The sequence below is a fragment of the Gekko japonicus genome, unplaced genomic scaffold (genome assembly GCF_001447785.1).
Source record: "Gekko japonicus isolate JY-2015 unplaced genomic scaffold, Gekko_japonicus_V1.1 scaffold2004, whole genome shotgun sequence".
Lineage (NCBI taxonomy): Eukaryota > Metazoa > Chordata > Lepidosauria > Squamata > Gekkonidae > Gekko > Gekko japonicus.
In genome coordinates, this window is record NW_015177077.1 from 40,498 (window position 1) to 60,664 (window position 20,167).

Consider the following 20,167-nt stretch of genomic DNA (forward strand, 5'->3'; position numbering starts at 1 on the left):
TTTTAAATCATTTATATACCCAACTATATGCATTACTAAGATAGAATCTCTTTGAACCTTAGTTTCTGTTTAATCTACAAATTAGATTTAAAGGAATGAAATATTAGCATTTCTATCAATAAATTTAAATAGAAATAGATTAATTTGAGCTAATAGCAGAATAAAATGGTGACATTGCCACATTAAGCATGATGATTTGGTATATTATCTTATATATTCTCATGTATTTCACAAAGAGTAGAACTTTTATGAGCAGTAATTCAGGGGAAAAAATGAGAGCCCATTTTAATGGAATTATTCTCCTTGCTTTCAAGAGTATTATTTCTGACAGTGCTTTTCATCCCTCCATCTGAATTTGGTTTCATCAGGTATCATATTTCTCCACAGTTTCAGCTCAAAGTATTAAGAGCAACCTTGATTCCATGGAACATCAAATACAGCGTTTGGAAAATGATATCAAGAAGTTCCCTAAAACAGAGGATCCACATGATAAATTTGTCATGAAGATGATTATATCCTTTGTGTGTTATGGGTTTGCAATGCTAGTAAAAAACACAATGCTTTTGCTATGATATAAATGAATACATGGTTCATTTTTTTGTGGTCGTTGGCACATTGTCTAGTGATGCCGAGAATACTTGAATTTTTTGAATTTGAAAGTTTAAGGAGGGAATCATATTGTTTATAACAAACCAAGTGAAATATAAACCTATAAATCTTCTGTAGTCTCTACACTATGTATATTTTGCTGCCTGTGTGATACTTGGATATTGTATTACATTCCCAACATTAGCTAAGCAATTTTCATTTTTTTCTCCTAAAAAACCAAATTATTCTGAAAGGCCTTTGACTGATCAGGTAAGATCCTGTGAACTCAGTTGGATTTGGAATTCTTTCTTGCAGTTGTGCATTTCTCTTAACTACGTCTCATGTCCTATGGATGGTTGTTGTTGAAAGTGGCTTTCTAATGTGGCTCATTAATGCCAGTGCTGCCCATCTTTCTGTTATCTAAATGTTATATACTTGGGATATTGTGAGTGCCTTGTATTGAACAGTCTTTTTAGTGTTTTGTTTCATGCACTTGGGAAATTTACAGCTGTGCAGCAGGAGTCTTTGACTGAGAACATTGAAAATATCAACTTCTTCTGGTTACTTCATGACTGACTGTGATAGTACCACCTGCTTGGACATCTGTTCACCTATCAGTTATGAAACTGTGCTGCAAAGAGAAATGTTAAGGTAAGAGACTCCTGCTACTTCACTACTGTTTACATTCTTATCAGATTTCATATTTAGATCCTTGTTGGCTGTCAGTCAAACTTGGAAACCCAACTAATGAACCGACTTTACTGCACTGTATTTCTGTACAACTCTTGCACAAAAGGTAAATGCCAGCTATGGCTCACTATCATTAAAAATATGTGCACACAATCTACCTTTTTTTATAGTTACATGAAAGCTTTGGTCATACCATGATACTAAAACAAATTTGGCAATTTGACAACAAAGATTAGTGTGTCCAAAATATATTGTTTCAAAGAGTCCAGAAGTTGCAGGTGACATGTTAAATTGAGTTCATTGGGCTGTTTGGAAGTTCTGTTTGAATGGTATGAAACTGTAATACATAATTTAGTTTGGTGTTTACTGCCATAGGTGAAATGGCTTTCATTTCATTTTACTTACAATATCTTTTCTGTGTTTGACATAACACCTTTCTTTTATTATTTCCCTGGCAGGTATGTATCGGTGTGTGTGTGTAAATGTTACAAAGTTGTAGGGAAAATGAGCCAAACATGTTATGAGAGTATCAGAGAGAAGAAAGGAAGAAAATGCTAGAAGATTAATAATTTTTGCTCTGGGATATACTGCCATTTTCAAATTGTATTTAAGGCATTGCTCAATAAATCTCACGTGCCAGGGTTACAAACATAAACATAGAGCTGGAAAGGAGACCAAGTGTCATCTAGTCCAGCCCCCTCCCCCAGTGATCTCTGCTCTGTGCCCAGAATGGTGCCTAATATTTTCAACAAGTGTAAACTTCTCTTATCATCTCTTGGCTTCACTGCTTCTGCTCCCAACACCCTGCCTGTAATCAGAGGGAAATTTGGCTAGCTTCAGAAAGGTTCAAGCGAACCCAATAGTTATAGGAGTTGCAGATATTCATCGTATAAAAAGGCATAATATAACATTCATATTGCAGTAGCATACCCTGACTAACAGCAGTTGGTGCTTTGAAGATGTATATAACTTCAGACTAGCTTCCGTGAAGAAATGTGGTTTTTTTTCCATTTGAAGGGTTGAAATGAGGAAAACCTTCACTCTGAGTTTTAAAAGCCCCCCCCCTCGAGCAGAGAACAGGCAGGAAGAGGGGAAATCAGTTCAGTTGCTTTCCAGACTTACCTCAGCCCACCTTCATACAAATGCTAATAGGTGTAGACAGTGGGATGGCCAAGCCTCTCCCCCCCCACAGGGAACAGGGATTTGGAGGAACTAAATACTAGGGAGCCTTCAGGAAGGAAAGTTCTGGAGTCTTCAGTAAAAGCTTCTCTGACCAGCCTGACCTTGTCAGTTGGTGGGGAATAGAGAAGTGATAAAATTCAGGGGAGTGAGAGAAAGCTCTTTTTTTGGGTGCTGACAAAACTCTTAAATGAGGTCTGGAGAAGGAATCCATTGACCATGTGCTGGCCTGGAAGAGCTGGGGAAAGCTTCAAAGTAATGCTAACATTGTAGAGATTTGTAAATTCCTATGCTAAGGAGCCTGTCCTATATTTTAACATCTGGTAGGGCATGTATAGAGAGAGGGACAGGGAAATTGTGTTTTACCGATTTCTTTTGAATCCCTTGCTCAATCTGGTGCTGTGCTAAAAGTATTCTTGTGAACATTTTCTTTTTTAATAAATAATTTATGACTTTTGATGCTGGTAATGGTTCTCTGTACCACGTAGACCTCCACCATCTTGAACACGCTATTTTAAAAGAAATGACAGGGGGAAGGCAGGCAGTTGGCAAGTGGCTATTCCTCCAGGGATGCACAAGGCTATCCCCATGGTGACCAGGTGCTGGGCAGCAGGAGACACAGAGGCAAGGCCTTAGAATTTGGAAGGAAAGCTAGGAGTCCTCACCCTCCCAGTGGGCAAATCTTTACAACGGACAGGTGGTGGTGGCAGGTTACCCAAGAGAGAAAGAAAAACCTCTCCAGGTGTTGGGAAAACCTTGGAGGGCAGGGTGGAACAGGGCCCACAGGCCGGAGCTGGCCCGTTCTGCCATAGCTTCATTGAGATCCTAACAAACACTTGGGCATGTTTCTAAATTTAGCAGAGTGTTATATATCTGGGTCAGAGGTTATATTTTTGTTATGGTGATAAGAACTGGGATTACCTCTGCATTTATATGCTGCAACACTTTTGTCATAGAATTAATAACATTATGAGAAACTGTGAAAACAAGTTAGTGTTAGGTTTTGTGGTACCAGTAGTTAGAAATGTGCTAATTAGAATATGAATCCCTGAAGGCTGAAAAATTAATCTGGTCTTACCTTTTGGGGGTGGTTCCTAGATCCAAATAACATGTTTCAAGGCCTGGCATAGAGTCTACCTCTACAGCAGTGTGCATGATTTATCCAGAGAGAGAGAGTACTGAAAGTATGGCAAATATATTACAAAATCACTCTGTTCTCCACTGAGAATCCAGTTTTGAAGGCGGAATGAAATAGCCCACCTTTACATTTATAAGGAAGGATATAATGATGGGTTGGGAGAGCAGAAAGAAGTATAAAAGGGAATACTTGTTGAGAGGGCTGTATTGCTATACTACTATATTCACTGAACACAACACACTAACCATATGTTGTGGCCTGCCAGGTGAGGGGCCTCCTGTTTTTGCAGTTTCAGGAAGGGAACAAGAAAAGGTAGTTTCTTGAACCATTAGGTCAGGGCTGTCAAACATGTGGCCCATGGAGTAGATCAGGCCCTCAGAGGGCCCCAATCCGGCCCACAAGGTCCTGGCTGTTTCCTACTTCCTTTTCCAGTTCTCCTGCTGCTGCCATGTCACAGCTTGCTTTACCAGTCTCTCTCAATCACACAGGAGAGATAAATAGGCAAGTCTCTCCTGTGTGATTGAGAGAGTCTGATAAAGAACTGGTTGAGGCTCCTTCCCCTCCTCCTCCCAGGAGGAGAAAGGGAACAGCAAGAGCTTGCATCCTGGCCAGGCTGCAGGAGACAAAGGGAAGCCTTTCTTTCCTTCCGCTGGCTCAGGCTCTAGTAGGTTGCAGCTTACAGATACACACCTGAACAGTATACTCAGGATTGCTAGAGCACAGACATTTTGATTATTCAGAGCAAGACAAAATATTGCAATAGTGCTAGTGTTTTAAGCATGTTTTATTTAAAGTTTAAACAATCTTTAATTGTGTTTCTCTGTGCCCTTTATAGAGTTTATATCTCTACTACCTGGCATTACATTTTATGACATACATGGCCCGGACCAACAAGGTTTCATTTATGTCAGATCTGGCCCTCATAACAAATGAGTTTGACACCCCTGCATTAGGTTGCATCTGGATACATGGCACATGAGTTAGAGCATTTATGATACAGCTTGGAAGTACAAAAATGAACAGACTTAACATGGTTCTGCTTGACAGAATCTTGTATGACATCTAATTTGTTCCTCACTATATATTATAGTGAGTGCCCAGAAATTGGTTGTGCAAGATCTTACACAAGCGGAAACAGACGTGTGGATACAATAAATTTGAATTAGTGCAAGTGGCTACCACACTTTTTTCTTGTTTTTCTGTTTTTGCAAGAGCTCTAGCACGAGTGGAAGTGTAATGCTAGATTGAGCCTCTGGTGTTTCTGCAACTGTTTATAGCACTTAACATGCCCCTCCCCCATATGAAGTATTGGTACAAAATGTGAGGAATGATTCCTCAAGTAAATCTCCAATAATAATAATTGGCAGTAGGTTAGGAGCACGCACAAAAAAACATTTCTTTACTCATCACACATTAATTTGTTTAGTTCATTTTTAACTTTAGTTCATTACCACAAGATGTAGTGGTGAACTCTAACTTAGATACTTTAAAAACAATTATACAAAACTCATGAAAGAGACACTGATCAGTGGCCATTAGTCATGAGTGCTGCAGGGGTACCTCTAGACACACAGGCATTCTATCTCTAACGAACAGTTGTAGACCTCTTTTGAACTTTCTGGAGGCATCTGGCTGTCTGCTAGCTGTCTCCCCCCCCCATCTTAAATAATATTATGGGAAAAAGAGAAGATGTATAGCTTTCTGTGCTACTTCTGCTGGTGTAAAGATCAGCTGCCCCCTCCTAGGTACTGCTGAGGTTACGTATAGTTAACCCTGCCTGCACAGCTATTTTACTTATTGTTTATTCAGAGGTTTATATGCCATCTCTCCAGAGTCATCTGAAGTGGCTCACAAGATAAAAAATGATAAAATCATAAAATGTCACAAGAATACCATTAAACACTTAATAGGAGGGAGTATAAAAGATCTAGCAGTCTAACACGATCCTCATATAAGAGTCTTCAGGCTAGAAGAAGCCTGTAAGATTAGACTTCACTAGAACCCCAAGCTATGACCCTTCTTCTTCAGGAGGAATGCAACCCACTCTGGAACAGGCTGACTCTGAAGTCCTCATTGATCAGCAGCATCTCAGTCTTGTCTGGATTGACAGTCAGTTTATTGAACATTATCCATCCCATTACCTTCTCCAGACACCTGTTCAGGACTTCTAGAAACTTTCCTGACATAGTAGTTAAGGCAGAATAGGGCAAGATATCATCTATATATTGGTAGCTCCAGATACTTAGATGATCTCTTCCAGCATATGAATGTTAAAGAGCACGGAAGACAAGATGGATTCCTGCCGTAACCCATATCATAAATCAAAACAAGAATCGTTACAGCACCAGTTCTGCAGCACTGTATTCTGTAGTCAGCTAGACAAGTAAGAGTAGACTACTAAAGCATAGTGCCTTCTACTTCTATCCTAGGCAGGTTCTCCAGAAAAGTTACCACAGTTGATAATATCAACAGCCACAGAGAGATCCAAAAGACTCAACAGGGACACACTTCCTTGTTGTGTCACTCTCCTGGTGAAGCTCATCAGTCAGGATGACCAAGACCTGAATTTGGATTGAAATGAATTTGGATAACCTGTCCCCTTTGACCATCTGAAGCTTTGTAGCTACCACCTGCTATATCCCCTTCCCCAAGAAAGAAATGTTGGCCGCCAGACAGCAATTATTTACATCACTGGAGGGATGCCTTCTTAAGGAGGGATCACATGACCACCTTTCAAAGCAGTTGAAATTACGCCCTCATGCAGAGAGGCATTTACTGCCTCCTTGACACACTCAATATACTTAGATTGAGCTTGTCAGCCGCAAATGACAAGGAGTGAGCATAGATATTATGAGCCACAGCTTGTCCCCTTCATCAGTGCTCACCGATTGAAAGACATTGATATGACTAGAACTAGACTGTGCTCTAATAACATGCTAATACTGAACTGAACCAACTGGGCATCTAAGTTATGATGGAAGTGAGCAATTTCAGTTGAGTGTTTTAACACGCACCCCAATCTTTAGGCTGGGTTTGTTTGCAGCACGTCTAGTGATCCCTATAATGCTGATGCTCAGTAGTGTCCCTGGCTAAGCAGGATATTGAAGGTGACAAAGGAAATATTTCTTCTCGGCTGGGGAGATGCATTCCTCTTCCACTGTCACTGGGCAGTTGTGGGTGCTGAGATTTGAATTCAGAACCTAAAAAGGTTAGTCAAGAACAGAAAAGGGCCAACTCCAAAAATCTAATTATGAAACATACAAAAATATACATGTATTTATTCAGCACAAATTAAAAAAACAAATAAGGGCCCATTCATACCTCATATACAAATATAAAAACATACAAAGGCTAATGAAATAGATCTAACGCATTTCGGCCTTTACAGGCCTTCCTCAGAGGTCTAATACAAATAGAACATGTTGGCTGATATGTAAAAATATATACAATCATACATATACAAAATATGAAATAAAGACCAGAAAACAATGGCTGTAAAAATAAAAGAAATAGAAGATTAGACACATATACTACTAACAAATACATTATAAATATATTACCAAACAAAAAACCATTGACTTACTTCCAAAGTTTAACCACTGGGCAAAGAAAAGAAATACAACAATACAAATGAAGCCTCCAGTGCAATCACATGTCCAGTAGTACTTCTCTAGAAAGAATAAAAGTATATGAGTCAATGCATTAAACAACTAATAACTGAAAATAAACAAAGAAAAATGAAAATAGTCACCTCTGGTCAACTATATATTCTCCTGAGATTGTACAGCCAAATGTTCCCAATAAAATGTTCCTTAAGTTAAAGATTTGAAGACAGTGGTGCTGATGGTAGTGGTGATGGGAGTTACCGGTCTGGTTTTGGGAAATCTGTGGGTTTTCTTCCAAGCAGGTTTGAGCAAATCCCAAGATTCTCTCAGTGTGACAGAGGAACTCCCAAAATCATTGCCACTATGCACCGTTTTATTTAAATATCCTCTGATTTAACATGGCAGATGACTTGTAGCAATTGTACTTTGCATGGACTAAAAATTGTAACTGATCTTATTTTTATACAGCACATTTTTTTTGGGGGGGGGGTTGTTTGTTTTTTTTAAGTGGTTCCTGTGGCATTCGTTTAGCAATTTAATCACTTTGAGTCAGCAAGTACTGCATGCTTAGTTCTACTGGGAATTGCTGACTCACCGAGTGTTCTTTGGGCTAATTCTCACTGAGTGGTAAACCTCTGTCTGGACGAGAAGTGCAATTCATTTTATAAAAATGCCTATCCTTCCCAAAAAACCCCCCAAAATCTTATACATAGAGAATCCTCTTCCCTGATGTGCTTTTTCCCCCCCTGTGTGAAAGATTTTTGTGTGTTTGAGGGGATTTGGTTTTGGTTTTTATGAAGGAGTGTTCAGTCAGGTGAATCCTGCACTGCAGTCGGAAGTGGTACTCAGCTTCCTTTAAGAAACTCACTTTATAAGACTAAGCTACAAATTGTTGTTGGCAGGAATTATGTATAAATGCAGCAAGTTGCTGCAGCTGTTCTAGTTCATTCTTGCTTTAGGTTAGGAGAACAGACGGGTAAGAAAATGGCTCCCAGGATGTCATGTTTCCCTTCAGTGAATCTTTGTTGACATTTGGGTCACCTCACCATTTTCCTGTTTAATTTTGTAACTGTTCCTGGGACGTACTGTGCAGGTACACTCCTGTTCGCTGAATGGAAGCTCAATTATGAATTGCCACCAGGATCTTGGCAATTCCTTCCTGCTTTTCTGCTTGAGCAAACCTTTCCTTTAATAAGGCTTCTACTAAAATCAGCCTGGAAGCATTCAGCACTGAGAAGCCTTAGCTTTGATAATTTAGAAAAAGAAAAGCAATTTCAGAGCCTCATGAACTTGGCTTTGACTCCTGATATTGTTTCCCTCTTTCTGCAGGTAATTAAGGCATTTTAAAATGAAAGCCCTCTGCATTTTGTATCAGCAAGTTACAGATGGCTGGTTTTTCTTCATTATTCTTACCAAAGTGTGACTATTTGTCCACATGGGATAGGGAACTATATTAGACTGTGAGGGCTTTTTTACTTTACATTAAAAAATAAATAAATCACAATATGACTTCATGGAACTTGATGCAGTTTGCCTTGACATAACCTAAAGGCAGTTGTTTAATATCATAATGTGTGTATAAGGTAAAGGTAAAGGTTCCCTTGCTCGAAAGCCAGTCGAATGTGACTCTAGGGTTGCGGTGCTCATCTCCGTTTCAAAGCCGAAGAGCCAGCGCTGTCCGAAGACGTTTCTGTGGTCATGTGGCCGGCATGACTAAACACCAAGGCACACGGAACGCTGTTACCTTCCCACTGAAGCAGTACCTATTTATCTACTTGTAATTTCTTGCTTTCGAACTGCTAGGTTGGCAGGAGCTGGAACTAGAGACGGGAGCTCACTCCGTCATGCGGCACCCTGGGTCTCGAACTGCTGAACTACTGACCTTCCACAGCCTGCAGTTCAGCATCTTAACCACTTGAGCCACCACAGCTCCTAATGTGTGTATGCTTGTGTGTATTTATATATTTTAAAAAGCTAATTTATGCATTGCATTTATTTGTCCATTTAATATTTGTATACTTCCTTTCATCAACTTGCTCCAACAGAATGCATGTAACAAGGTTAGAAATCAATCCACTTTTCCTGCTATTTTCTGTTATTTCTTCTTATTTTCCAATGTAAGGGGTGGTGTTTTGCTATTTTCTGTTATTCTTATTTTCCAATGTAAGGGGTGGTGTTCTCCAGCTTTTCTCTTCTCTTCTTTTCTTTTCTTGCGGAATAAGTGGTTGCGGATGCATTTATTTGTCCATTTAATATTTGTATACTTCCTTTCATCAACTTGCTCCAACAGAATGCATGTAACAAGGTTAGAAATCAATCCACTTTTCCTGCTATTTTCTGTTATTTCTTCTTATTTTCCAATGTAAGGGGTGGTGTTCTCCAGCTTTTCTCTTCTTTTCTTGCGGAATAAGTGGTTGCGGAAGGGTCTGGAGATGCCAGTTGTGCCAGCAGGACAATTGACTGGTGTTCTCTCTTCCACTCCTTTCCCTCTTCCACTACCAGTACAAGGTATGATCCACCAGTGAGGTGATTATTCTGGACTTTTCATTCAGTTCCATTCATTATTATGTCAGGGGAGAAACAGTGTGGGGTGTTTTGTGAGTTTATAAACTAGGATTAAACTATGGTTTAGAATACGGGTTTATTGATTTACAATACGGGTTTATCGATTTCATGAAAAATTGGAATGTGGCTGAAGGCTACCCTAAATCAGGTAATTTTGAATCACACCCCATGTGAGAGAGGAGGAGAGAAGAGGGAAAGAAAGGAGGGCAGTAGAGGGCAGGGAGTTTATGAACATGACTCTGAGCTGTGTTTGTGCCCATAACAAACAAACAGGTTTATGTGACATCTGAATGCAACCATTAGGGTTGCCAAACTCTAGGTCAGGGGTGTCGAACTAATTTGTTATGAGGGCCGGATATGACATAAATGAGACCTTGTTGGTCCGGGCCATGTGTGTCATAAAATGTAATGCCAGGTAGCAGAGATATAAACTTTATAAAGGACACAAACACAAAGGGTTGGGTTTTTTTACTTAAAATAAAAATATTGCTTAAAACTTTAGCACTCTTGCAATATTTTGGTTATTTAACAGTGTCTGATAACTGACACCTCTTGCTCTGAATTATTGCGTCAAAATGTTTGTGCTGTTGCAATCTTGAGTATGCTGTTCAGGTGTGTATCTGTAAGCTGCAAACCTACGATGATGCAGCAGCAGCAGAACTGGAAGAAGTAGCAGGAGACAGGCAGTTCCACTGCGGGCCTGATAGAAGCCCACCGGGGGCCTGATCCGGTCCCCAGGCTGCATGTTTGACACCCCTGCTCTAGGTGGTAGCTGGAAATCTACTGGGATTACAACTGATCTCCAAGTGACAGAGATCAGTTCACCCACAGAAAAAAGTCTGCTTTGGAAGGTGGACTCTGTGGCATCACACTTCATTGAAGTCTTTCCCCTCCCCAAACTCCCCCCTTCTCAAGCTACCCCCCCCCCCAAATTTCAAGATATTTCCCAACCCAGAGCTTGCAACCCTAGCAGTCATAGTTACTGGGCTGGTAAACTGCTTAGCTGATCTTTGATGGTAGTCAAAGTTGTTGATGATAAGTTTGCTACTTTGGGTGCAACAACAATCTGCAGAGTTGTCTTAAAGCAAAAACAACCAGTTGGAGATGCTTGATCATTTGCTGATCAGTACATGTGATCAAGTCACATTCGGATAGGGTTCCCAAGTCTGAGCGGCGCTGGAGTGGGGGGACTCCAGCGCCGCTCCAGGAGTGCACGCGTGCGGTGCAACCCCGTCACCCGGGAGTGACGTGACCACGCCGGGCACGCTGCTAATTACTAATTAAGTGCAAAAGGAGAAACTTGGGTAACTTTTCTACGAAATAATAATTAATAAATCCCCCCCCAAAAAAACCCAAACCTCATTGCACTTTTGGAGCCCAGATATAAGGACCAATGGACTCACATTCTAGCTGTATCTGAAGAAGTGAGCAGTGACTCACAAAATCTCATGCCCTGCCACAAATTTTCTTAGATGCTACTGGACTCTTGTTCCTTTCCACTAATACAGCTTGTAAGTTATACTGTTAGGTTTCTTCTTCTTCTTCTCCTCCTTCTCCTCCTTCTCTGGAGAAGGGGATCTAAACACGTGAAATAATGATTTCAGACTGGGCAAAATACACTCATGTGTTGGTGATGATAATGAAACAGTTGAAAAACACAGGGGGAGTGAAGAAAGGCAGCCAGCAAGGTGAGAGGGGAGAAAGGAAGATATGCTGAACTGGAACATATTGAACCATAAATGTATTTAGCCATCCACTTCCATTATTAAACAATGGAACCAGATTATTAAACAATGGAAGCTATTTCAAGGGTTCTAATTCCTAATCAGGGTCTTTTTGAAAGAAAATGAAATCCCAGATAGGCACAGAGAAATCTAATGTGTGTGTGTGTATAATATATATAAACTTTTCAGAATAAACCAAAAATAATTTTCTTTTAATTCTTCTTTCCCTTTATTCCAACCTGCCCCTTCCTTTTAACACATACATCTGTGCATGTATGTGTGTGTGTGAGAGAGAAAGAGACAGACAGACAGACATCAAGTCTCAAAGAAAAAGCAGAGCACAGTGATCTCAATGTAAATTGTGTTTGTCAGAAGAATCCGTCTACCCATTCACCCTCCCTCTGAAGAAGAAGTAAACCTGAAATAAATGTTGCTGGTCTTAAAGGAGCCACAGGACTCAGACTTTGTTCTTTCTCCTGGGTGGGTCTCTCTCACTATTTGCCTCCCCCTCCCTTCCTCCCAATGGCGGGGGTGTTAGACCATGTCTTGGCGTGGAGAGGAGGACGGAAAGCAGGAAGGAGGCTTGGAAGGAAGCAGGAAGCAGCAGAGGGAGCTGGGCAAAAGTGAGCTGCAATGCAGCAGCAGCCTCGAAGAAGGAAGCAGGAGGGAGCCAGTTGTTTAGGAACTGGATACGTTCCCTGCAGGGACCAGGTCTGGCCCACAGTCCATAAGTTTGACACCCCTGTTCTAGCCCTAAGCAATCAGCACTATAGATCAGCTGCGCTAAATCACTGAATTGCTAGTTTAGGGCTAGGTTAAGTAGGTTAAGTAGGAGGAGCTGCGGTGGCTCAAGTGGACCACAGGACTCAGACTTTGTTCTCTCTCCTGGGTGGGTCTTTCTCTCACTATTTGCCTCCCCCTCCCTTCCTCCCAAAGGCGAGGTTGTTAGCCAATGTCTTGGCTTGGGAGGATGCAGGAAGCAGGAAGGAGGCTTGGAAGGAAGCAGGAAGCAGCAGAAGGAGCTGGGCAAAAGTGAGCTGCAATGCAGCAGCAGCCTCGAAGAAGGAAGCAGGAGGGAGCCAGTTGTTTAGGAACTGGATACGTGCCCTGCAGGGACCAGGTCCGGCCCACAGGCCATAAGTTTGACACCCCGGTTCTAGCCCTAAGCAATCAGCACTATAGATCAGCTGCGCTAAATCACTGAATTGCTAGTTTAGGGCTAGGTTAAGTACGAAAGGACTCATTCGACTAAAACACATAGTTTCTTGCACCGTTACACTATTGAGGAGACAAATCTTCCAGTTTGTCAGCTACATCCCTTCCTGTGATTTCTTATGATCCTGGCTTGTAAATTAAAAGCATAAAGAAAAATATAATTGTTGTATTTTCCTTGTAATAGACTTTGAATCTGCACTACTGGTACTCCTGTCACTTTCTCTCTGTCCAGAGTCAGGAAGCGCCACTGCCTATAAAACCCATCAAGCACTCTCCATATTAGCAATGGCATTTCAGCAGAGGAGACCATCTTTGTTTCTTTTCGCCCTTTTGCTTATTTCTGGGAAGTCGGTAGTTCAGAGCATGTTCAGGTTTTAATGCTGATAATAATGCAGCAATGGGAACCTCATCTCATTTAGACCTGACTGCAGAGGGAAATGTGCTGTGCAGAAATGGCATCTCAACACACTTTAAGTGAATTATTTCTCCATAATGAGCTTTGAGGAAATCCCAGGTGTTGATAGCTGATGGGGTGTTAATGTCATTAACATTCTGTCAGCACTCCTTGTCAGCCTGTTAATGATGCCCTGCTGATCGGATACACTGAGCCCTCCTCCAGGAGTAAAGCCTTCACTACCAGTCAGTCAGGATAGGAGGGCTCCCCCATGTCCCACAGCACATAGATTTTTTTCCCCTCCTTCCCCACTGATAAGCTGGAGAATGAAATAAGAAAATGTGGAATCTTCCTGGAAAAAGAAGGGAAGATGTTAAATATCAAGAGGCAGCACAAACTGCATAAATTTGCCAGCAACTGTTGCCATTCCTATTCTTCCTGTAGAAATGTGCACCATAAAACATCATGTTCTCCTCTGCACATATGACTGTCATCCTAATTCAAGGGAGGGTGCATGGAGCATCTGGGCTGTATGCATAGAGCCCTTTTTAAATAGTTCAAGGCCTGCTGATCAGCCATTGGGTGAGGGACCTTGACCACTTTCCTGAACAGCAGATACATTGGAGTTTAGCAGATTGTATCCAAGGTGGCCTACCAGTCATGGAAGAACTTCTGTTATGAGTGTATCTGTGAATCCAGTCTAATACTTTGAAATGTTTCTTAAGCACTACCATAGTTCTTGGATCTAGTCGGGAGGACCAGAAAGTTATAGACTGTTTGTGAGCACATCGCTCCCCATGCACGTCATGGAAATTTGCATCTGCCTGTGTCATTTCTTTTGTTAGACAAATATAGTATAATCAGTGATATGCTTAAAGTGTACAGGTTTGTTATCATTGTGCATTATAAACGTGCCAAGTGAGAATAATGTTTGTACAACTGTTATGAAAGTGTGATAGTAACAGGGGTCATTTCGTAGAAAAAGAGCTAGGGGAACTCATTAGCATAACTCATTAGCATATGCCACACTCCCTGACATCAGGGGCTCGGCGGTGGACCTGCAAGGCCAGCGGGAGTGCGAGGAAGCCCCGCCAAGGCCCTCCCTGGCCCCAGGCAGGCAGGGGTGCGGAGAGGCGGGGAGGAAGCAACTTACCCTCCCTCTTCTCCTGCCTCCTCCTGGCTGAATGAGGGCTGGAAGCGGGGTGGACGGAAGCAGGGGCGGGGCTTTGTCATGTGCCCCGCCCCCTGCACCTCACCCGGGGGAACTGCGTTCCCCCGCGTTCCCCCCCGAAATGACCTCTGGATAGTAACATATTTAAAACAAGATGCCAACTGTAAGTTCAACATTAAGGGCTTAGTTGATAATACATTTGTTTGTTTTAGTATGCCTGATATCCTTAGTATTCAAAAGTATGTTTTATTTGTCCCACAGCAATTATATGCACTTAACAAAAATATATCTTGTTAATTAATTAATTAATACCCCATACCCTCTCCTCACAGGAGACTTAGGGCAGCTTACAACATTTAAAATACAACAAATATAAATGCAAGGCAAACAATTACTGTAAATATACAACAATATAAATAATTAAAATATCAACTTAAGCAACAAAGGATTAAAACAACTGGCCAGTTCCTTGGTTCTTAACACTAACCAAAGGTCACACAAACAAAGCAGTTTTGTATGTCCTACAGAATGCTGGAAGGTCTCTGTAGTGATTGATGGCAATGACTTGTGGATGAAGTGGGCATGAAGGATGGAGAGAAGACTGCAATAACACAATAAATCTCTCATCCCATTCAATTTTCACAATATCTACCTTTTAAAATATATGTTTATTAGACAGGAACAAAATTAAAAACCCTCCGCTAAATGTGATTTTTCTCCTTGCAACAGAAGCTATTGTAGCCATGATTTCTCGGAGAAAAGTAAAAAGAAATACAATATTAGGAAGAATTTTAAAATAACGTGATATGACCAGCATTGATACGTCTCTATTTATCTAATCTGACTGTATAATTTCATTTTAGTTCTTTGGCTGTGTAACTGAGAAGCAGAAGAGGTGGCCATTGGAAATTAAATGGGTTGGAAAGCTACACTGTTCTCTGAGTTCTTTGTGCTTATTCTGTTTTGACCACTTATGGGGGGGGGGCAACCAGGGTTGCAAGAGGAGGGACAGCAAGGCAAAGTGGTAAGTTCTGAAATGTTGTGAAGCGGAAATAAGCTATCTGTTTCTGGTGGTTAGAAGTTAGAACAAAAGGGTATTTGATTAGAAGGCAGGTCAGTTACCTGGAAGAAGCAAGAGGAAATAAACAGTGCTGATGTTCAAAAAATTAAGATTGGGATACAAGGAACTACTCACATACAGCATGCTGTGTGTCTCTTTCTTGACTAGCGGTATTGATGCCATACAGTAAGCTAGGAATTAAGGTATGTGATTTGGGGTGGGATAGGCGAGAGGGTGCTTGCAGTATAATGACAGTAAGCAGATATCTCCAGGACATATCCAAGGTTATAGCCACACCTGAAATAGCTCTTCAGATCCCAGCCGATATGCTCAAATTCAAAACAGACAAGTAAGTTAATGCAACAGACAGGTTCTTTGCTGAAGGATAAGGGAATGTTGTAGACTAGAGTATGCTCGTACCCTGAAACTCTCATGGGTCCCTATGGCGCTACTGGACTCGTGTCTTCCTGTTCTACTGCAGACCAGCTTGGCTACCCTCTGAAGCTAGCTTGAGGAAATGTATTCTTAATTACCATTCTCCAGTTGTGTGTGGGGAAGTATATATACGGGGAAGTATAATTTCTGAACTGATTTCTGTGAAAGGTTAAGGGCAAAACAGGTGTAGTTGCATCCTTCATGACTGCTTGGCAAACAGTGAAATAAATATGCTTTTAGGCTGGATTTAACAATGCTGTATGTTGAGAGAAGCTGACAGTGGAGCTTCTTGCAGAGCTTATGGCCCCTCGTTTCATCCCCCAGTGCAACTCTGGAAACAGTATAATTGTGTAGTTAAATTAAGAGACACAAGGTTTGTCAGATATGATTAAGTATATCATCCAGTAGGGAATATCATTTCCTCCCACATCTGAGCTCTGGCTTTTTATCAAGTGCACTTTTAGTGAGTCATAGGAATTCTCTGTATAGTTGTCCCACATTTTATTGAACGACTAAGAATCCTGTAATTTTGTACACTGTTCATAGCAGCTGTATTGTAGTTGGTGCAATTTTTCCATGTAGCTTTTGTGAAGGAACGCATGACTTGTGTGCTCATGGGTTCATGCATGCACATGTCCACACACTCTCTTTCCAGGAACACAAGGCCAGCACCTCCAGATAAGTTTCTTCTTGTGGATAAACTAGACTTGCTGATGGCGCACACTACAATAAGTGCTACATTCGGCACAGTGGCATGCTAGCTTTGAGGCCAGCAAATACACAAACTACTTAGAGCAGTTTAAGGAGCCACACATACACTGTAACTGCATCAGTATCTTTTCTGCTATATGTGCAAATTTTGGGAAGCTTAAGTATGTGCAGGTGAGGGAATGATGATCTGTTCCACCACAGGATTCAGGGGTGGGTTTGTTTGTTTAAGGAACAACAATAAAATCAGGTAGAACAAAAAAAAGAAAAAGTATATTAGAACTCCTCACGCATGGTCCACATACTCCTGCTCATTAAAAGCTTAATGTTGGCCAAGTAAATCATTTTTGCAACTCTTCTGAAAGAACATTGGGTGCTGGTTAGATTTTTTTTAAAAAAATATTATTGTTACATTATAATATAGTAGTTGCAACCGACTTATGGTAACACCCCCCATTGGATTTTCAAGGCAAGAGATGAGCAGATGTGGTTTACCATTGCCTCCCTCTGCATAGCAACCCAGGTCCTCCTTAGCTGTCTCTCATCCAGGTACTAACCAGGGCTAACCCTGTTTAGCTCTGACCGACTCAAGCTAGTCTGACCTATGATTTTATTAATTTTAAATTTCAAAAAAGGCAATACTTAATACATGATAAATTAATAAAATAAATGTCATGAATGAAGAGAAGATATTGGATTTATACCCCGCCCTTCACTACCTGAAGGAGTCTCAGAGTGGCTTGCAATCTCCTTTTCCTTCCGCTCCTCACAACAGACACCCTGTGAGGGGTAGGTGGGGCTGAGAGAGCTCTTTCAGCTACTGCTGGTGAGAGAACAGCTCTGAAATAACTTGTAGTCAGGGCTATTTTTGGGCAGGAACGCACAGGAACGGAGTTCTGGCTGGGTTCCAAGTTGGCCACACCCAGCAGGAACTCATTAGCATAATAGGCCACACCCAACAGCAGAAACTCATTAGGATTGGCTACATTAGGGGTGTGTGGCCTAACATGCAAAGGAGTTCCTGCTACAAAAAAAGCCCTGGGTTTTGACAACAAACAAGGTAAACAGAATAACAAGCAAAAGGTGGGTGTGGCTGGATAACCACACTTCTGGTAACATGGGGGTGCGGTCTAATGTGCTAATGAGCTGTGCTGTCAGGAATGTGGCTCAATATGCTAATGAGTTCCTGCTGTTGGGTGTGGCCTATTATGCTAATGAGTTCCTGCTGGGCTTTTTCTACAAAAAGAGCCCTGCTTGTAGTTGACTCAAGGTCACAGCAGCGGCTGCATGTGGAGGAGTGGGGAGTCAAACCCAGTTCTCCCAGATTAGAAGGCACTCCTAACCACTACACCAAAGTAGAAAATGCTGAACCACACCTCAACTGCCATTGTCTGTGCCTTCCACTCTGCCTTTAGAACAGCTAGAAGATCAATACTTCTCCCATTTGTGTTCAGGTGGGAATCATTTCTAGATGGAGGAGATCCACAAATAAAAATGTGTAGTCTCTTTTATTAGAACTAAAATGTCACAAAAGTTCTCGCCTTGCTGGTGAACCTCCTGAAGACACCTGGATTTTGGCCATTGTGTGACATAGAGTGCTGGAGTAGATGGGCCATTGGCCTGATCTAACATGTCTTCTCTTATGTTGTTACTATTAACCAAAAGAACCACATGAATATTGCATGCCCCAAACACACAATACAGTAACATAAGACATAACTATTAATATTAAACATATAACTAACCATTTAAACATATAACTATCCATTTTTAACTACCACATTACTGCTAAACCTTTAGGATTTTCTCTCCCCACCATGCTTGAACCTGGAGTGAGGGTAAGGGCTTCTTTCTCAGCCTTCTCTGTCTCTCCTCAGCATGAGGCACAACAGGTCAGGTGAGATAGCCAGGTTTTCCTCCTCCAGGAAACTTGGCAATGGAGAAAGGGGTGTAAAATTACCACTGCCCAGCTGTGGCCAATTTACAGCTAAATGGATTTTTTGCCTCCGTCTTCACTGTGGAAGATGAGAGGTGCTTGCCCACTCCAGAGCCGCTGAGTTCGGGAGGGGTGTTGAAAGACCTGAGTCAGATTGAGGTGACGAGAGAGGAGGTCCTAAAACTGATAGACAACTTAAAAACTGATAAATCACCAGGCCCAGATGGCATACATCCGAGAGTTCTGAAAGAACTCAATTGTGAACTTGTGGATCTCCTGACAAAAATATGTAATCTCTCCTTAAAATCAGCCTCCATTCCTGAGGACTGGAAGGTAGCTAATGTCACTCCCATCTTTAAAAAGGGTTCCAGAGGAGATCCGGGAAATTACAGGCCAGTCAGTCTGACGTCGATACCGGGTAAATTGGTGGAAACCATTATTAAGGAAAGAATTAGTAGGCACATAGATGAACAAAACCTATTGAGGCAGACTCAACATGGGTTCTGTAAGGGAAGATCTTGTCTCACTAACCTGTTAATGTTCTTTGAGGGGGTGAACAAACATGTGGACAAGGGGGATCCAATAGATATTGTTTACCTTGACTTCCAGAAAGCTTTTGATAAAGTTCCTCATCAAAGGCTCCTAAGTAAGCTCAAAAATCATGGGATAAAAGGACAAGTCCTTTTATGGATCAAAAACTGGCTAATTAATAGAAAACAGAGAGTGAGTATAAATGGGCAGTTCTCCCAGTGGAGGGGTGTAAGCAGTGGGGTACCACAGGGATCAGTACTTGGTCCACTGCTTTTTAACTTGTTCATTAATGATTTGGAGTTGGGAGTAAGCAGTGAAGTGGCTAAATTTGCGGATGATACAAAGTTGTTCAGGGTGGTGAAAACCAGTGAGGATTGTGAGGCACTCCAAAGGGATCTGTCAAAGATGGGCGAGTGGGCGTCAACATGGCAAATGGGGTTCAATGTGGCCAAGTGCAAGGTGATGCACATTGGAGCCAAAAATCCTAACTATAAATACACGTTGATGGGGTCTGAACTGGCAGAGACTGATCAAGAGAGAGATCTTGGAGTTGTAGTAGATAACTCACTGAAAATGTCGAGACAGTGTGTGACTGCAATAAAGAAGGCCAATGCTATGCTGGGGATTATTAGGAAGGGTATTGTAAACAGATCAGCCAATATCATAATGCCGCTATATAAATCAATGGTGCGACCTCATCTGGAATACTGTATGCAATTCTGGTCACCACACCTTAAAAAGGATATTATAGCTTTGGAAAAAGTGCAGAAAAGGGCAACTCGAATGATAAAAGGGTTGGAACACTTTCCCTATGAGGAAAGGTTAAGGCGCTTAGGGCTCTTTAGCTTGGAGAAATGACGACTGAGGGGTGACATGATTGAGGTTTATAAGATTATGCATGGGAAAGAGCAGGTAGAGAAAGAGGTACTTTTCTCCCTTTCTCACAATACAAGAACTCGTGGGCACTCCATGAAATTGCTGAGCGGTCGGGTTAGAACGGATAAAAGGAAGTACTTCTTCACCCAAAGAGTGATTAACACTTGGAATTCACTGCCACAGGAAGTGGTGGCGGCTACAAGCATGGACGTCTTCAAAAGGGAATTAGATAAGCATATGGAGCAGAGGTCCATCAGTGGCTATTAGCCACAAGGTATAGATAGGGACTCTGGGGCAAGTGATGCTCTGTCATCTTGGTGCTTGGGGGGGTCAACAGTGGGATGGCTTCTAA

The 20,167-nt window shown here is 41.6% G+C and overlaps 1 protein-coding gene across 1 annotated transcript in view; it reads left to right on the forward strand.

Moving 5' to 3' along the window:
• The first annotated feature begins 395 nt into the window (after positions 1-395).
• Positions 396-20,167, forward strand: part of LOC107124740 (protein diaphanous homolog 2-like) — a 220,000-nt gene continuing 200,228 nt past the window's right edge. Inside the window, exon 1 of the mRNA XM_015428245.1 lies at positions 396-512. Coding sequence (XP_015283731.1) covers positions 423-512 — 90 coding nt within the window. The 5' untranslated portion in view covers positions 396-422. The remainder of the gene's footprint in view (positions 513-20,167) is intronic.